At 40.4% G+C, this 17,714-nt stretch overlaps 1 protein-coding gene across 2 annotated transcripts in view; it reads right to left on the bottom strand.

Annotated features, from left to right (window-relative positions):
- Window positions 1-17,714, bottom strand: part of LOC119740399 (ras GTPase-activating-like protein IQGAP1) — a 61,777-nt gene that overhangs the window by 22,411 nt on the left and 21,652 nt on the right. For both annotated transcript variants that reach the window (XM_038215689.1, XM_038215687.1), the window contains exons 7-25: window positions 17,066-17,157; window positions 16,231-16,252; window positions 14,927-15,105; window positions 14,691-14,784; window positions 12,719-12,882; window positions 12,120-12,210; window positions 11,021-11,184; window positions 10,374-10,410; window positions 9,384-9,553; window positions 8,723-8,804; window positions 6,545-6,708; window positions 6,113-6,203; window positions 5,667-5,831; window positions 4,538-4,680; window positions 2,893-3,063; window positions 2,235-2,318; window positions 1,932-2,003; window positions 1,076-1,145; window positions 427-513 (exon numbers count right to left, since the gene is read on the bottom strand). In XM_038215689.1, the coding sequence (XP_038071617.1) occupies window positions 427-513; window positions 1,076-1,145; window positions 1,932-2,003; window positions 2,235-2,318; window positions 2,893-3,063; window positions 4,538-4,680; window positions 5,667-5,831; window positions 6,113-6,203; window positions 6,545-6,708; window positions 8,723-8,804; window positions 9,384-9,553; window positions 10,374-10,410; window positions 11,021-11,184; window positions 12,120-12,210; window positions 12,719-12,882; window positions 14,691-14,784; window positions 14,927-15,105; window positions 16,231-16,252; window positions 17,066-17,157 (2,142 nt within the window). The remainder of the gene's footprint in view (window positions 1-426; window positions 514-1,075; window positions 1,146-1,931; window positions 2,004-2,234; window positions 2,319-2,892; window positions 3,064-4,537; window positions 4,681-5,666; window positions 5,832-6,112; window positions 6,204-6,544; window positions 6,709-8,722; window positions 8,805-9,383; window positions 9,554-10,373; window positions 10,411-11,020; window positions 11,185-12,119; window positions 12,211-12,718; window positions 12,883-14,690; window positions 14,785-14,926; window positions 15,106-16,230; window positions 16,253-17,065; window positions 17,158-17,714) is intronic.

The following is a 17,714-nucleotide window of genomic DNA, read 5'->3' on the forward strand; positions in this document are numbered from 1 at the left end:
GAGTAACCTACCAAATTTTTATCAAAAAGCTTACTTGGATTAAAAATCATACTGGTACTAAACATCCTGTGAAATTATTCTGTCTGGCTTGCTGTCATTGAGACGAAATCAAGAAATGTAGGTGATTTCCAATAATCAGTCAATGGACTGATGTTTGGAAATAAAGTGTGCTATAGACGACATCATACTTGGGAATCAAAAGTTTGTGCATAATTTTCACTATTTTCTCGAAAAGTGTAATATCCACTGAGCTGAAACTTCAACAGGTTAGGTTTTCAAAATTCTTCTTTTGATTTTGAGTGGTGTTATTACTGGAAACGAACAAAATGCATGAAAAGCAAATGATCCTATATGCCTCTAAGTTTTTTTAAGTTCTGAGTCATTAGGAAAACATGGAAAGTCGACATAATTTTCAAGTTGCTTTACCGAGTTCCTCGTTCAAATCTACTTCGTTGCTCTCCAGGAGATGAACAAACTTGGACACCACGCTGACGGGAGGGTTCTCAGATTTGACTGCAATGGTAAGGCGGCAAGAATTAGAAAAATGACAGGAACAAATGTCAAAACCTAATCAATACTTAACCATCCCAGAACCTACAAAATCCACTTAGTTTCTGTTTTAAACGTAGGCAGTACATACGAAAACGTAAACGATCCAGATAAAAAAAATTAATAATATGAAATTACAACGTGCAGAAAATGAACTAATTATGCAAGAAAATGGAAAGGAATAAAGCTGCTGTAAACTGCAAAACGACTGGATTTTCTTTTTTTCTTTTCTCATGCATATTCGTCCTGAACTAGGCTAAAAGCCACTCCAGGTACAGGGCTTCAAGAGAAATAAAAAAGAAGAGTAGGTACTCATGAAAACTGAAGGTAGGAATTAACCTCTTTGACCTGAAATATCTGATATACAACTCCAAAAAGTTACAGGGCCTTCGTTTTGATCCTGGAAAGAGCTTTGTCAAAGGCACAGAATTACATCAATTATGCAAGAACTGCATCAATTATGTAATAAATTATTGTGCAGTGATGCTACACATCTTAATAGTTTTTTGTCTTCTAGATCACTTACTGAGAGTGAAGTAATCGTTCCTTGCTTTGTTGGATCGCCAGAACGTCTGCATTTTGATCACAGAGTTCACCTGATCAAGAACATTTAAAAAAGAATAAATATCCTCAATCTTCCCAATAAATGTCAGTTTGACAAAATGGCAGTAATGGGGTTGACATGTGAGGCTCGTCCAATTTGATTTTCTTAAAATGTATTATTCAATTTCCTTCTGAACAGTATCGAATTTTTAAATATGTTCACACGTTATAGACACCAGTTAAAGGGAATATACATCATTTGCTTTTGCTGTAATTTTCAGAAATGGATGGAATTGGGGGGGTTGGAAATATATAGCAAATATAGTTACACTGACTTTTTGAGGTTTTGGGTTCGAAAATGCTATAAAAACGAAGAAAAACAATCATTTTCATGTAGTCTGGTTCCCTGACTCCATATAAGAAGAAACAGAGCAGTTTACATACATTGGGGAATTGTAAGGTCAGGGAACCAGTCTAGCTGGCTTGTACCCGTTCATAGGTGTGTAATCGATTGCAAACAAGTGCGATGGTCAATTGGGGCCAGTATTTGAAAAAAAAGTCAGTTTTTTGGAAATTGACACAAAATTACAACTTTTCTTGAAAATGACAGTATACCAGGTGCCATGATTTTACAGGATGCTTTACACTGTCATTCACTAACAGTCCAGCAAGTCATTTCAAAATGATTTGGTAGTTTTATTTTTTGATGTTTGCAAATGTTGTATTTTCCCTTTAAGATGTTGGTAGCGGTTGTCTTGAGGATTTATATAAACAATTTCCCTTTTTACATTTTTTTTTCATTTTATTTACATTTTTGGTCAAATTCTGCTCCTACTTACATTATCTCTGAAGAAATTCAGCCTTCCTTGGTATTTCTTCTTTTCCTTGTGCATCCGAGCGTAAGATTGCAACTGTAAATATGAAGGAAATAAGTAACATGAAAGGCCAGTTCAAAATGAAACAAATTGAAACAAATTGCTGCAAATTCAACTCCACAAATTTGCAGCAAGCTTTCGGTAACGTCAATGATATTCAGTTTAAACTGACCTATATGTATCACAAACCATTCAAAATAAATTCAAATGTTACTGCAAACCCTCTAAATTATTTTTGATCGTGTTGTTTTCTCGCGAAATATATACCTTGACTGAAGTTTCTTCCTGTTTGTTGAGGAACTCCAGTCTTTCTCTGTAGGCTCGTCTCTGACGGAATCCTCTCAGCCAACTCTGGAAGAAAGAATGAAGAGCACATACATAATAAAAGATAGTGTTGGTGTGGTTTGGGTCGTCCATTAAATTCCTAAGAGTGCTGTTTGTGTCCTTTGCTGAAGTCTGAAGAATGCTGTGCCTCTGTGATCTTGTGCACTGAACTCATGTTCTTGTGGGTAATTCTGCAGGTTGGGGGTTCGAGTCCAGCCTGGGTTGCGGTACACGTGTCCTTGGGCAAGACACTCTATCAATATTTGCTTCTCTCCACCCAGGAGTAACTGGGTACCTGTGAGGGCAGAGATGGTTGTGTGTTTGATTTAGCCGATATGGCAGCATCGAGCTGTATAATCCCAATGGAGCTGAGATGGTCTTAAGAATGTTTTCACTGGCCCAACGAGCAGGGTTATTAAGAACAATGTACTGCGCTGTTCGTACGCTACATCAATCCATTTTATTGTTATTTTTTATAGAAAATACTTTAACAGGTTTCTGTACCGTTCAGGGCCTTACTTTAGGAAACCCATCCATCCCCTCCTAAGAAACCATGGAAACCAGTCTGGTACCCATCTCCTCCATGTGATATCCGACTTACCTGTATAAGAACGATGGCAGGTAGCTGTCTCCTGATGAAGTCCAATCTCTCCTTGTAAGCCTTTCTGGCGATGGTCCCTCGGACATGAGACTGAAGCGTGACGACTTTGTCTTCGTTGGCTTGGAACAGAAGAGCCCGATCATACTCAGCTGTTACGCCCGTCACTACTTTCTGCAATTTAAAACAAAAAGCAAGGGGAGAGGGTTACAACAATTATAAACTCAGTTCTTTCTCAACCTTTTTTTTTTTGGCTAGTACCTGAGGGCTGGTCAGTGTACTCTTTGGACCTATTTCACTGACTGACTCACTGACTGAATGACTCCCCAACTGACTTGTCCCTTGTGACTTAGGGCCGACGTCACAATACAAATGGTTCGCTAACCGCCAAATAATTGACCCGAACGATTAGTCAAATAGTATGGGACTTTCTTTCTGCCATTTCAGGCCCTCTACAGCCCGACACACACCTTTTCGATTTTACAGGTTCACCAGATCACCCCATCACCGGTACGGTTTTTGTCACCGTTGCGGTTAGGCTGCAATGTTACCCGCACACAAGCCCGATTAGGTTCTATAATCGGTCACATGATGACCAGTCACATGATGACCAGTAACATGACGACAAATTGGCAGCCGTCAATTTTAAATCATGTGACTTCCTTCATGAATCTGATTGGTTAACCTAAATATCGCGTCCGGTGAAAATCGCAGTGCTGCCCGCACACCTTTCTGGTGACGTCGGATCCGGTGAAATCGGATGCGGAAAAAACTCAAACATGTTTGATTTCATCCTGTCACCCAGTGTAAGGTCAGATCGGTCCGAATTTTCAGCGCACACCTCTGTACGATGGCCCAATGAACCGGTAAAATCAGAAAGGTGTGGGCTGGGCTTAAAGTGATGAGCCTCAAGTCAACTAGTCCAGCTGTGGAACAAAGGAGGACATTTTCACCCTGGATTCCCATAACAAAGGCGTGTGTGCAATCCCCAACTTCAAAGGCTCAACCGCCACTAATCCCCCAGAGTCAAGGCTTGTTGTGCAACTTATTAAAAGTTCAAGTGCAACCAAGCACTGAAATAATAGGCCAGGTAGTTTGTGAGTGGTGCAGCGTGAACCGTTCGGCACACCATTCTGTAGTGGTTGGTGAGGCCATCATTTGCTGGTTAACCCTAACTCCCCAGGCATTTTTGCTAGGATGCAACCTCAATGCTGCAAAACCCTCCAATTGCCTCCATGTAAAACTTGCATAAAGCCTCAATCCTGCAAAATCCTCCGTTGTTTCTTGAATGTGGTCCTTGGAGGGGTGACCACTGCCTCAATCCTGCAAAATCCTCCAGCAATCACTGTCAATGTGTTGAGGCAGAGCCAGTGACGTCCAGGAGCAGTGCGGAAGATTAAAAGTATAATGTAGGCCTAAATTGTGCATGGCTGAGCATAAACGACATAAGGATCGGCCCAAGACCTTGACACAGTACAACCTTCAAAATCAGCCACACCTTTTTGCCATATGGCCTCAATCCTGCAAAATCCTCCATTTTGCAAAGAGGATTTGGGAAGGACGTCTTAACCACTGATCACTGATTTTGACCAATGGAAAACTTTTAGATATGGCTATTTAGTTTCAGTTGATTTCTGTGTTGACTTGCCTGGATTTCTTCTTTGTTGAGCTGTAGATTGGAGTCGTTGAAGTCCTCTGGTTCCATCCAGCTAGACTCCATGGTCAGGAAGTTGAAATAAAAGCTGCTTCCGTCTCTCAGCTTGTGACAGACCACGCTACCCGGAGCCCCAGCTACAGAGAAATGGACACAAAAAGGAGAGTATGAAGTCATCAGAAAAAAAACTGTGGGAAATTGCCTCAAATACATAAACTGTTCAATATCAAGTGTTGGCTGGTCAGTTCCAACCTGATGCAGGAGCATGGAAATCAGGTTTTATTTTGTATAATAGAATTTCAATTTTAATCAAGTGTGTTGATTAGAGCAGATAGGTATATCAATGTCAATGGTCATTCGGCAACTTCTGAATACTACTGAGGTATAATTTTCTAAGGGTTATTCTGTTGGCTAGCATGAAATTCTGTTGTGGACCACAGAATGGAATGGTGACAATACAGGGTGAGTAAAAAAAAAACACCCAAATGTCGGAACCATTGTTTTAGTGAAGTTCTCAACGTAGCACTTTCAAAATCTAGGATATAAGTCCAATTCATGAGTTTTCTTTTAGTACAAGAATCATTCAAATCACTCATGTACTTTTCAAGTTGCAGAATTTTAAACACAACCGTCATTTTAAGGTTCTGTCCACGGATCACCAAAAAAGTTGAGTGTTCTTTCAGCAAAACGAAAACAAATCACATACGGATGTGTGTGAATTGTTTTCGTTTTGCTGAAAGAACGCACACCTTTTGTGTGATCCATGGACAGAATTTTAAAACGGTGGTTGAGTTTAAAACTCCGTAACTTGAAAAGTACATGAGTGATTTGAATGATTCTTGTACTTAAAGAAAGCCTATGAATTGGGCTTTTATATCCTAGATTTTGAAAGTGCTACATGCAGAACTTTTCTAAAACAATGGTCCCGACATTTGGGTTTCATTTTTTTTACTCACTCTGTACAAAAGCCTGAACTTCATGCTACATGCACTCATGACATCAGGCATGTGAGAACAATGTTACCTGATGGGAACAAAAACTACAACACCTTTTGAATAAATAATTGAATCCGACTTCATTTGCCATTTTTTATTCTAGATTTAAAGCACTTTGATTGTCTTACTCTTTGTCTTTTCGTCCTTAGCTTGGGTGAGTTTCTCCATGTAGGTTTCTTCACACTCAGGAACCACAGAGTGTAGATTCAGGTCGGGGTTACGCAAGGCATCCAAAAGAGGGGACGATTTCTTGTCTTCGATCATCACGTTGACGTTAGCAACACTCACGGCAACTGGTCAAAATAAGGACAAACATTTGCCAATTGTATGATTACTATGGTTATAATATGAATACAAAGTGGTAAGTTCTTTTTAAAAAACTGGGTTTTTAGCAAGTACTAAACCAGAACACCATTTTTAAAAATAGAATATTACTATTTTAGAATAATACTTAACTTATCATAATACTACTGGGTGTGTGTCTGTTAACTAGATTCAAAATAAAGCACAGTTGTTTTATATTTCTGCATCGCTGTAATTTTTTTGGCAAAGATTAGAGAGAAAATGAGCTCACGTTTGTTTGCAATGACGTTCTTGTTGTTGGATTTGTCGACGCCATCTTGGATTTCATCCAGCCAAAGTACGGCCGCATCATCCTCCATCAACTGAAAAAAAGGGAAGAAAAAAAAGTTTCATTCACATGAATTTCAATTTTTGTACTGTAGGTTCCTCCCCGGGTAATGCCAGCACACATTTATTCTCTTGGGTGACGAGAAGCAAGTAGGGGTAAAGTGGCTTGCCCATGGACACACCATATAGCCAGAAGCTAGCATCGAACCCCTGACCTTTTGATAAAATATCACAATCCCTATCCACTAGGCCGCACTCTCACAATAAAACAATGTTTACTTTCCAAAAGCAATAAAGCACAATAACCACAAACAGATTTTCCTGCTTGTTACATTTTCTCATTCTTCTCGACAAGAATCACTAGCGTTCAGTTTACCTCAGCTTTGTGGTCCTTCTCTCCTCGTAATGTGATCAGGTAGAGTATATACAGCTCCGGGTCCACCTCCCGTAGCTTAGCAGCGGGGGTCTGCAAGGCTTGGAGTGTCTCGTTAGGATCACCGGTATCCAAGGCCTCGTTGATCTTAGCCACGGCCATGATGCCTAAGGTATGCATTAAGCAAGAGGGGGCCACCAATCAATTATCTAATTGTCTACAGGTGTATTGATGGTGTGCTTAATAATATGAACCATTCATATTGCATGGCAGCTTTTACAGCTGCCCAAGGGCACACGCACCACAACCCAAGGCTGGACTTGAACCCACAACCTGCGGAATTACCCGCAGACCAAGAATTCTAAGCTCCAGACCACAAGGCCACGGCTCTCCATCATCATCTTATCTTATAAATATATATATCCATATGTAAGTACAGTGGAACGCCACTGTACCGAACACGGCTATACCGAACATCATCCTTGGCTCCCGGTTTTAATGTACAAAATGTACCGAACATAGTTGTTGAAAAAGTTAACAGATTAACAAAACATTTACCAGTTGTACATGTATTAAAAACTGTTTGGGCCATTTTTAATTCCCGAACATCAAATGACCCATAGTAACATCGTGTTTGAATGTTGAAGAGCGATAGATTGGGATTATTTCCCCAAGGAATAAAAGGGAAAACCACCCGTTGCTAAAGTTTCCTGACGACTCCTCGTGCAGCCGCAGGATGTGAGAAATGCCAGTTCACTGATCAAAAGAGGGTACCGGCGGTTCAAAATCGCTATACCGAACGATCGTTATTATTACAGGGGTGTGAGTGGAGGAAAAAAAAAATAGCTGAAAATAGCTGAACCTGTAAATAACCGAACCTGCGAGCGCATAGCGCGAAGCCCTTACGGCGTGGGGTCCGGGGTCAACAATTTTGAAATGTAGATGCTCTGTGGTGCATTTTAAAGCCTCCTGGCATGCCTGGGCCAACTATTAGTCGAAAATGTTTTGCAATTTATGCATGTTTTTAAGTTAACTTTTCCTTCATATTGGCTTGAAACTGCCTAAATGGCCAACTTGTATATGAAAACTGGGAAATTCGACCACGTTTTCCATATTTTAACTCCTTAGTGACCTTACTGCAGATGATACACATCGTCATCGCGTGTCCCGGCTTCTGAGCGAGTCGCCTAATTTCTGCCCATTAACCACGGATTCGTAACCTGAGGATCGGTCTTGTCAATGTCCGTATCAAACTCCGAACCTCTTTGGATAATAACAGTTATTAACACATTTGTGTTGCACTGACATCTTGCGGAATTAATAATGTCAAAATACGTTCGAAACATTTGAAACGACACCCTAACGTACGTACGTATCAGCATTCAGCGGAATACATGCAGCAGGATGCGTGTGACGTGCATGCAATGAAATGCACACATGAACTTTGCCCCGCATGATGCCCTCTACTGGCGCAGCACGGCGACAATTTACTAGTCTTATTTCAAGGCTTTATATTTTCAACAAGACGATTTTTACAGCGAGTTATTGTGGAGATCATCGCGTGTCACTACATGCATAGACACAGGAACGGCCGCAAAGAGTCCAAACGCGCTTCATGGCGCATGTGTGAATATTCATATTTATCTGCAGCCAATCACAGCGCAATGACTGTTGGTTCCCCGGATGCTGTTTACATGTTGTGTACAATACATTGTACACACGCGGCTTCGAGCTGAAAAATGCATGCACATGGCATCGTATAGTACTGTACACACGTAGGTACATGTACATGTACGTAACCGTATGTGTACAATGTACATTGAATACTCGCTTGCGATTGCACGCACCCCAGAGCTACGTGTATGTTGTAGAGAGCGGATCGCGTGCGTTCGGCGGTGGCGGAAAATAAAATAAACAGAAATAAAATCAATGCTTACGCGCGGCGGGGGAAAAAGCGGGGGGGAAATCTGGAACATCGGAAGAAAAATAGCGAAAAACAAAATGTGGCACGCTGAACAAAAAAGCGGAAATCCGCTAAATAGCGGAGATTTCACACCCCTGTTATTAACACTTTCTGTGGATCCCACGATGTTCGTTATAGCGGCGTTCCACTGTATGCCAATAAATATTGTGTGCTAAGCAACACCAGGAAAAGATGCCAAGATGTCTCTGGTTACTTACGTTCGTGTTCCTCCTGGATTTCTGCATTGACTTTCTCCACACAGTCTTGTATGTGCTCTTGTAGGATATAGTCTGCTCCCGTCTGTAAGAAATATTTCCACAAACAGATGCTTTTCAGAACCAGACAAAAATATGTTACATATGATTATACCAGTGTACACTACTTGCAAGCATATGTAATGTTGAGTTCATTCAAGCCTACAACAGTGCACACGTGCAGGCAAATATGCACGAATTGCAAAAAGAAACAAATTCAATGTGTCCAACAAAAAATTTCTGCAATCTGAGAGGTTTTGTATTCACAAAGTAGAAGATGAGACTGATGGAACAATTATTTGGGCAGAAATTGTGTGATTTCATCAATGACAGTTGATATGTAACGGGTCTATATCAAGCAACTCCAACACTTAATTTCTGTACCACATTCCCAAATCACATATGAGAAGAATGCACACGTGAAATGAGGACAGGTATCACAGACGCCAATTTTGAACCTACTAAATCTCTATATCATTATTACTTGAAATGAAAAACACACATTGGCAGTCATGCATTTCAAAAGGTATTTACATCAAAAAGGTTGAAGTCAAGTAAAGAACAAGAACACTGCTATTGTGTGTTAGGAACTAAAATCAAAGTTGATCTTAATGATGAAACTGACCCCAGCATTGGACCGTTTCCTGGAGGCTAGTTTGTCCTGATATCTCTGTCTGACTGCTTCATCTTCATCCACGTCTTCTAGGCAGGACTGAGGCTGCAGCATCAGCTGGACCGTCTTGTCTGCGTCTCCAGCCTCTACTGCATGGTTGATGCTTGCCACCACACCCAGAACTATGAAAACATTGGCAGATGAGGTTGAGGTAATGTACCTTTTCACAGAATGCACCATTTGCTTTGGGCTTATTAACATCACTTGGTGTCTAACATTACCCTCCTTTTATAAGTCAAAGCAAATGTATGCATAAGGGGCCTATGCCTACGATAGGGCTGTCCTTTTTTGAATAATTTGGTATACGATTATTCAAAACTGCCCTTGACCAAATATTCGAAACGTGCCGATCAAGTTTTACACACGCCAACTGAAGCTGCCTTCCTCGCTGGTGGAAAGTTGCATACAAAGCACGCCGGTTAAAATTTGCATGTGGCGATGGATATTTCGGAATGCTGGAGTATTTTGCAATTGCAGTAAGTAATGTATAACTGTCCAGGGACTTTACCCAGCTAAAAGAATGGAACCAATAAATACACGTACGTGTCGACACGATAGTAAGCATCGACAAAAAAGTATCATCTGACAATAAAAATGCAACTTTACGATTACAATGACTCCACAGTCATGTGCGCACGTGCGTAGTTTTTTCTTTTCGAATATTCAAACCGGCAAAAAGCTATTCGAATATCCATTTAATGTTCGAATATTCGAATATTCAGTATATTTGGGACAGCCCTAGCCAACAAGCTATTCTTTCTTACAAGTCCTTCTACAGTTTTCAGGACTCTGTTTAACATGCACATTATATTGTAATACTCTGAATTATTTATGAATACTGTGGAAATAAATGAACTGAACTGAACTGAATTTAAAAACTTTGATTTTCAACACTGGTACAGGAAATGCTTTAAGACGCTAAAATGTTTAATGGCAACGTACCTTGCAGAGCTTCTGAAAGTTGGTCATGTGTCAGATCCTATGAAAAACAAACATAACATTTAACGAGGTAATTTGGAATGCCTATGGAAGTCTTTAAAGCTGCTCACAAGAAGATAAACGGTTTTCCCATAATATAAGTTATAGTGAAATAATTTTCATTCTGAAAGTTTACGTCATTTCAATTTCTGACCATATATTTCTTGAATGAGTTTGTAAACATGAAATCAATGTTGAGCGCTTAAAAGATTGACTATCCATGGTATTTTCGAGTTTCCCTCAAAAAATAGATTTGTTTTTAATTTCAATATTTCAAACAACATAAAAGTTATTCACTTTTAAATGAGACACTGAATGGGGGAAAAAATCGGCCTACATTTATTTATGATATTTTACAAATTTCTAATGATTTCAGCCTGACTTTAACTCAGCTCTCCCAGGGTAGAGTGGTTCCCCCTCCCCTACTTTCAGAAACAATAACCTAGAGATGGGAACCAGTCTACTCGCAAGGCAGATCTGATTGTGAGCAAAGAAACCCAGAATAAAAAATAAAAAATTAAATTACCAAAAAAAAAACCTCCAGAAAAATTCTTTTTGTTAGAGACCAAGGATAGTATATCTGTTTTGGCAGATCCAAAACTTCTTCTCACCGCTTCATTAGAAGCTTTGAGTCCAGACAACTCCTCTTGGTATAGCCCCGCCCACTGGGCGTCGACCGCTGGCAGCTTGGCTTCTGGTCTGCTCAGGGCTTGCATTGTCTCCTTAGCACTGCCTCCATCAATGGCTGCGTTGATGTCACGGACGGCTTTCAGCACTGAAGTATAAAACAAGACAAAGCAGGCCCAGTAAAGCAGAGTGCACAAAACTTTTTCAATTGATTCTGAATGGCTATACACTGGAAGTCTTTTCATGAATTGGTGTACCAATGGGCCAAGGTAATCCTATACAATAGCACTGCCTGATTCTCTTTAAAAGACTACAAACAGAAGTCACTGGTGACGGTCAGTCGGTCAGTCAGGCACAAAGAGGACGATTGATAAAATGTTTGCAATTTTAATGTCAGTGTAAGTCTGAGTTCTTCACAAGCAACTGCTGAGGTACAAACCCTGAAAATGGCATCGAGATGAGGAATGGCTTGCAGCACTGCACTAAAAAAGGACAAAACACGTAGCTTCAATTTGAATGAGATATCCAAGTTCTTCACAAGACCACACTTGCAATTTAAGAAAAAATCTGCACTTGTTCTGTGATACTCATCAATTTACTGGAGATATTTTTAAAATGAATCACAAAGAGAAACTGATTAGGTGCATATTAATAATGTTTTCAAAGTTGAACACAGAAATTGACTGGAGCGGGGTTTGAACCTGCGACCTCCGGATTACCACCTCCTGATTCCCGTTCCGATGCTCTACCAACTTAGCTATCCAGCAGAATGTTGGAGGTTGACCAGTTTGTCAATTTCTTCGTTCAAAGGGTGCTAGTCAGAAGCCGGGGGACTGCCAATGTAGGGCTTGAAAGCTCAGTTGATAGAGCACCGGAACGGCAATCCAGAGGTCACAGGTCCAAACCCACGCTGCTCCAGTCAATTTCTTCGTTCAACTTTCAAATATTATAATTTACTAGAGCCACAAGATGCAACTATCTGAAACACATCTCGTACATAGTTCCTTTCATGAAAATGCATCCATTGGTGCCCTGATATGTGCACGCCATGGAAAACCATTTCAACAAGTGATGGTGACATACTTTGTTTGCGTTCCTCGGCTTGAACGTTGGCTAGATTCACGCCAAGTTGGAGTTCGTCTTTGTCTAAGGATACATCCTCCTCCCCCGCCATCTGCAAGACAAAAAGAATGATCACTGATTCAAATAAAAAACCTTGCTGATTAACGGGGAGGGGGAACACCACAAATTTGGTTGAGCACACCCTACAGCATTTGCATATTCAACCATGTGCAAAAGGGCATGATGTGTTCTGTCTTAACTCTTATTTGTAGGCAATTAACTGTTTCAGTACAGAGTCACTAGCTATGTTCTGTATGGTTTTACTTCAAGGCTGGATTATTGTTTTGGTCCACTATGCAGCAGGTCCCCCTGGATGGCATTCCAGTCCATCGCAGGTTAGTCCCCAGCTAATGCTGGTACGCATTTACGGGTGTATACTCCTGAGTGGAGAGAGGCAAGTGGGGGTTAAGTACCTTGTCCAGGGACATAACACAATGCCAGCAGATGGATTCTAACCCCTGAGCCTTCAATCATGAGTCCGAGCACTAACTAGTAGGCCATGCACCCTTTTTTACATGGTGTATCTGTAACTTTCTCCACGGTCACTCTGTACACGTTACCTCAGCCTTCTTCTTGCGTGCCTGGGATAGAGTGTTCAGATACCAGCGTCCATTCTCGTTCTTGACATCCTTCAGGCCGATCGCTGGACTCTCCAAGGCCCGGACCAAGGCGTTGGGATCGCCGGTATCCAGCACTGAGTTGATCACCACGATCTGGTTTTGCACTATGATCAATGAGTGGTAAAAAAAGCACATGAAAAGACAAGGCAAAGATTAAGTTTGTGATATTGTGATATTTATTATTCAAAGAAAAACAAGGCAATCACAAACAATCCACAAAGTCTGTCACAAGTCTATCGCAAGTCCATCGCAAGTCCATCGCACGTCAAGCACATGTCATCCAGTCTCAAGTGACCAGCTGCTTTACTGAGGTGTAACAAAGGCATTCCTGGTCACTGCTCATCTGATTACATTGATGTAGTCAATTCCATCACAAGTAACAGGGGATGAACGATGACAAATGGATGCCTTCTTCAAAGTTCATTTGAATATCTTGTGACTCGATTTGAGACTGGATTACTCAAGATGGACTTGTGATGGACTGAACTGCTTCCTTGCGACGTGACTTCTGATTTCACTTAAAGATATAGTCCATCAGTGCGTGAAATTAGACAAAAAAAGTTGTCCGACAAAATGTCCGAGCACAATCAAAAGTGTTCTGCCATTGTCAAGTTTTGATCTGCCATTTAGCGTTCCAAATTTGAAGGCCACATGAGCAAACAAATAGGTTATCAACAGTCGAGGACTAGTTAAAACATACTTACATAGTGCTCTCTTCATGATTGAAAACTTGAAATGCGTCCTTTTTCCCAAGTAAATTACTCTGTGAAACCTTGCGAGACGAACTTTCATAAAGTTCATACATACACGTGTGTACATGTACAGTATGTATGTTTACGTACGTACGTATCCATAATACACACTATGTAGTTGCAATGACAAGCGCCGGGCATTCACGCGCTCGTTTCTGTAGTAAGCCACGTTGTGAGAATTTAGTAACAATCACGCACTTAAAGCATACCGCGCAACACAACGTACTTTGATCTTGCTAAATTCTCATTACATGTATTGGGGTGTAAACGCGTTGCATCTATTGCGTGAATATAAGACAACACGTACATGTAGTTAGCAGCCGCTCAGCGTACGGTAAGTATTGCAGACCGGATCATCGGAAATAAACAACAAAATACTTTTGAGTGCAAGCGTTTACTTCTGAAAAAGACAACTCCACAAAGAATACATAAATCGCTCGGACATTTTGTCCGAGCACATCTGCATTTGATCGGACAAACCATGAAAGTGGTCGGAAAATGTCCGATGTCCGACTGTAATTTCACGCACTGTAGTCCATCATTTGTAATTTGTTCATTTTGTTCGTTTGAAGCAACAAAAGTGCTCAAAATCTAAAGAAGGGTACTGAACAACTAACCTGATGAAGTTTCAGCTCAGCTTCAGCTGTATATTCCGAGAAAAACAGCATTCTAGGATCTCAATTTCAAATCAAAAGTTGCTGAATCATGTTTTGAATTGGGCCTGAATTCAGCGTCTGAGACACGTTCTCACTGAGCCGATTGCAGCTATGCGATGTCGCGCACTACTCAGACGAATTATAGCAACCGTACGTACGTGTGCGTTGTGCCAATGCTTGCGCACCCTTCGCCAAATAACATGACGACCTACTAATTTAAATTTCCTACGGTGCGCCTTAAGAAGCACCGTTGGAAAGGCCTTGTTTTGTTGATTTCTTCAAAATGACAGCTTGCCAGAAAGAATAATTTCACAGGGAGTTCAGTCCCCTTACTATCTTTCAACCAAGTATGTTTTTCAACAATAATTACGTCAGTTACTTTTTAGGATAGCTGCAAATGATGGACTATAGCTTTAAGACAGACTAGTGATCGACACAATCACAACTCTTCCATCGAAAACTACATAGAAAAAAAAAATCAGTTAATAAACTGACTGGACCTACCATTAGCAGCGTTGACATTGCCCTGTATCTCAGCCTGTGTCAGCAACATGTCGTACATGTCTCTCTCTGTCATATCTTCACCTTCACGCATGCTCTGTGGACGCGGAAACAAAATTACCCCACATGAACTTACATTTCAATTTAGTAATATACCTTAAAATTTAGCATCAAATTAACATAGGTTTGGAATCCTTGGTATCATTGTGTGATGGTCTGTATGAAACCTGCTTCCATACCTTATTCATGGCACTCTGGTTCTTGCTCTGCTTAGCATTGTACAAGATCTCCTGATACAGATCCTGGTTTTCATTGATGAGTGTCCCCAGCATAGCGTTGGGGTTATGCAGGGCTTTCATGGTGTCAGCCGACACCTGCTTATCCACGGCTTCGTTGATGGCAATCACGGCAGCATGCACTGTGTTCGAGAAAAAAAATATTAAAAAAAATAAAAATACGATTAGGTTAATCATTATCCTAAGAATCATAAAAAAAATCCTTCCCTATTTTACACTTGATCAGTTAAACTTATCAGTTTTGAATGGCTTAAAGCTGAAAATTCTGTTTACATTTTTTTGAAAACTATTTCACAGATGAGCACTTGGTTGCTCATGCGTGGAGTTTACAATTGTAACGGCACTAACTTAAGCAACTTTTTTCTCTTAAGGTTAGTGACTTTAGCCTTTTTGCTTAAAAAGATGGACGATATCCATGAAATGGATGGACACTCTGTTGGCAGAAAATTGTGTGCTTAGCATCGTCATGAAATTGGGCCCAGGTTATATTATTCAACTGGACTGACACGTAGAGTCGCTTGAACTCAGGAAAACTCTTGAACGTGTCAGGAAAAAGGGGACTTGGCACTTTCCTAAATCACTAAAAAAAAATCTGTGAGTCAAATATACTGTCTTACTTTCAAACCTCTCACTAAATTCACCATTTGCTGTACTTTTGCCCTGAATTAATTCTTGGGTTCTTTTTCCCTTGAATTGAAATTCTGTGCCCAAAAGGTGAAGACTATATGCTTCAATGCATGCACACTTTAATTAGAAGAGAAGGCACAATCGCTTGAATCAGAACGGACTTGGTGGGATCTTCATGCTAGCAAAGCCTGAATTATCCCGATATTCAGCCGGGCTACGGGGTTACCACATTGCCTCACTGTCCCCGACGTTAACGAGGACAGACAGTGAACCACAGGAGAATCAATAACTCAAATGGGATGATCTAACCCTCGATAACTGAGGGAGGAAATCAAAGGATATGAAGAACCTTGGCTGGCTCACATCAAACTGGCTTTCTTGGAATCAACTCTGGCTTGCAAAGTTTGGCAACAAACCTTGGGAATCCTTGGGACTTTCCCCCAAAAATTCACAAATCTGCTTTCCCCAAAAAATTCACAAATCTGAATGGTGTTTCTCAAGATATATATCTTTAATTTCCAGATGTGAAATAGTACCCAGGAGCAATTTTCGCTAGAAATAATACTTAATGAATGACATTGAGTTTCTTTATGGTTGTCAATTTTCAAAATTCAACTTACTTGCCGCATCGTCCACAGTAAGCTGCAAGTCAAAATAACAAGAAAACAAAAATTTGAAATTAGCTGATAAATACAATAACTAGTGCTCAGTGCCCACATGCATAACTTTGTCAAGGTGAAATTGTCAAGATTAAAACGCTAATAAGATCTAAGCAGTGCTGTCGTTAATGACACAGTCACAGAGATTTGTTTCACAGTTGGAGCTTTGAACCTCATTTACCGTCCTTCATTCTCTCCATCTAGGCTTATTAATCAACTTGACGATGACAGCGTTTGTGCGTAATTGTATGCTTGGTTGATCACATGTGGAGTGCCTCAGGGTGCTTAGAATACCGGTACATGTAGCTGTGTGTGCTTCCCAAGGAGTTGCAACAGACTCAGGAATAAATTACCAGATTGACAAGGGTTTAAGGGCAAATGTAATTGATATTTTGAATGCAATATCCTGGAAATGCACATTGGTGTCCGACTTAACTCTAATTTTAATCTTGGCATTACCCTTTTAAGGTGTTCTGGACCTTTTTGGTTTTCATGCTGATGTGAATTTTCATATTCATGAGCAAAACAGTGATTTCAAGTGACATCACAGCAACAGTGCCCGCAGTTGTCAGAAAAAGCATGGAACATTTTTAAATGTTGAAAATGTGTACGTTACAAACCTTTTAACCAAAAAAGAGATGGCTTACAGTTTTCACACATTTCAGAAGAATGGATATTTGAACAAATTATGTTCCAGTGAAAATATTTTCATGGGGCCTTTAATGATACCGGAGCACTCTGGTTCATAAAAACTAGAGCTATACACATTTATGTGTCAGTATTTGCTCATCAATACCTCGTTGGCTAAGATCCCTCCAATCTTGCCAAATGCCGGCATGTTGATTCCGTATTTATCCAGCTCCTGCTGCATGGCACTGATCTCTTCCTCTGTCAAGAAAAAAATATGGAAAACCCATTTTTGAATGTTTTCTTTTTTTTTTGGCGTTGTTAGTATTCCTGTTGTCTAGACCTGTTTGTGCATTTTCTGCCATTGCTCATGTTAGGCACTGTGAGCTTGATATACAATCAGTGGCGAGTCCACTGCCTCCCCCCCCCCCCAAACCGGCAGTAACCTCTCTGGATCTGCCCTGGACAATTTTCCAAATGTAATTGAACCATTCACACAAACAAAGAATGTCAACATCCTATAAATGTCCGTTCAAATGATGGCAGTCTCCATGTCTGCAAAGTCATCACATAGCTAAGTGAACTGAACGTATCACTTTCATAAGTGTGACTCAACATAATTGGCCAGGTATCAATTTCACAGGCCTGACTCCCATACATTAACACCAATTTCTTGATAATTACTTTTCAAAGTGTTAAAGATGTACTGTCGTGCTCTTCAACAAATGCATTTTCTTCCTCCAAAAGAAAAAAATGTGTACGTTTATTTTAATGAAATTATTTTTCCATTATATTTTGGGCCTCTACAACCTTCTGAC

Source organism: Patiria miniata, unplaced genomic scaffold (assembly GCF_015706575.1).
Source record: "Patiria miniata isolate m_02_andy unplaced genomic scaffold, ASM1570657v1 HiC_scaffold_5, whole genome shotgun sequence".
Classification (NCBI taxonomy): Eukaryota; Metazoa; Echinodermata; class Asteroidea; order Valvatida; family Asterinidae; genus Patiria; species Patiria miniata.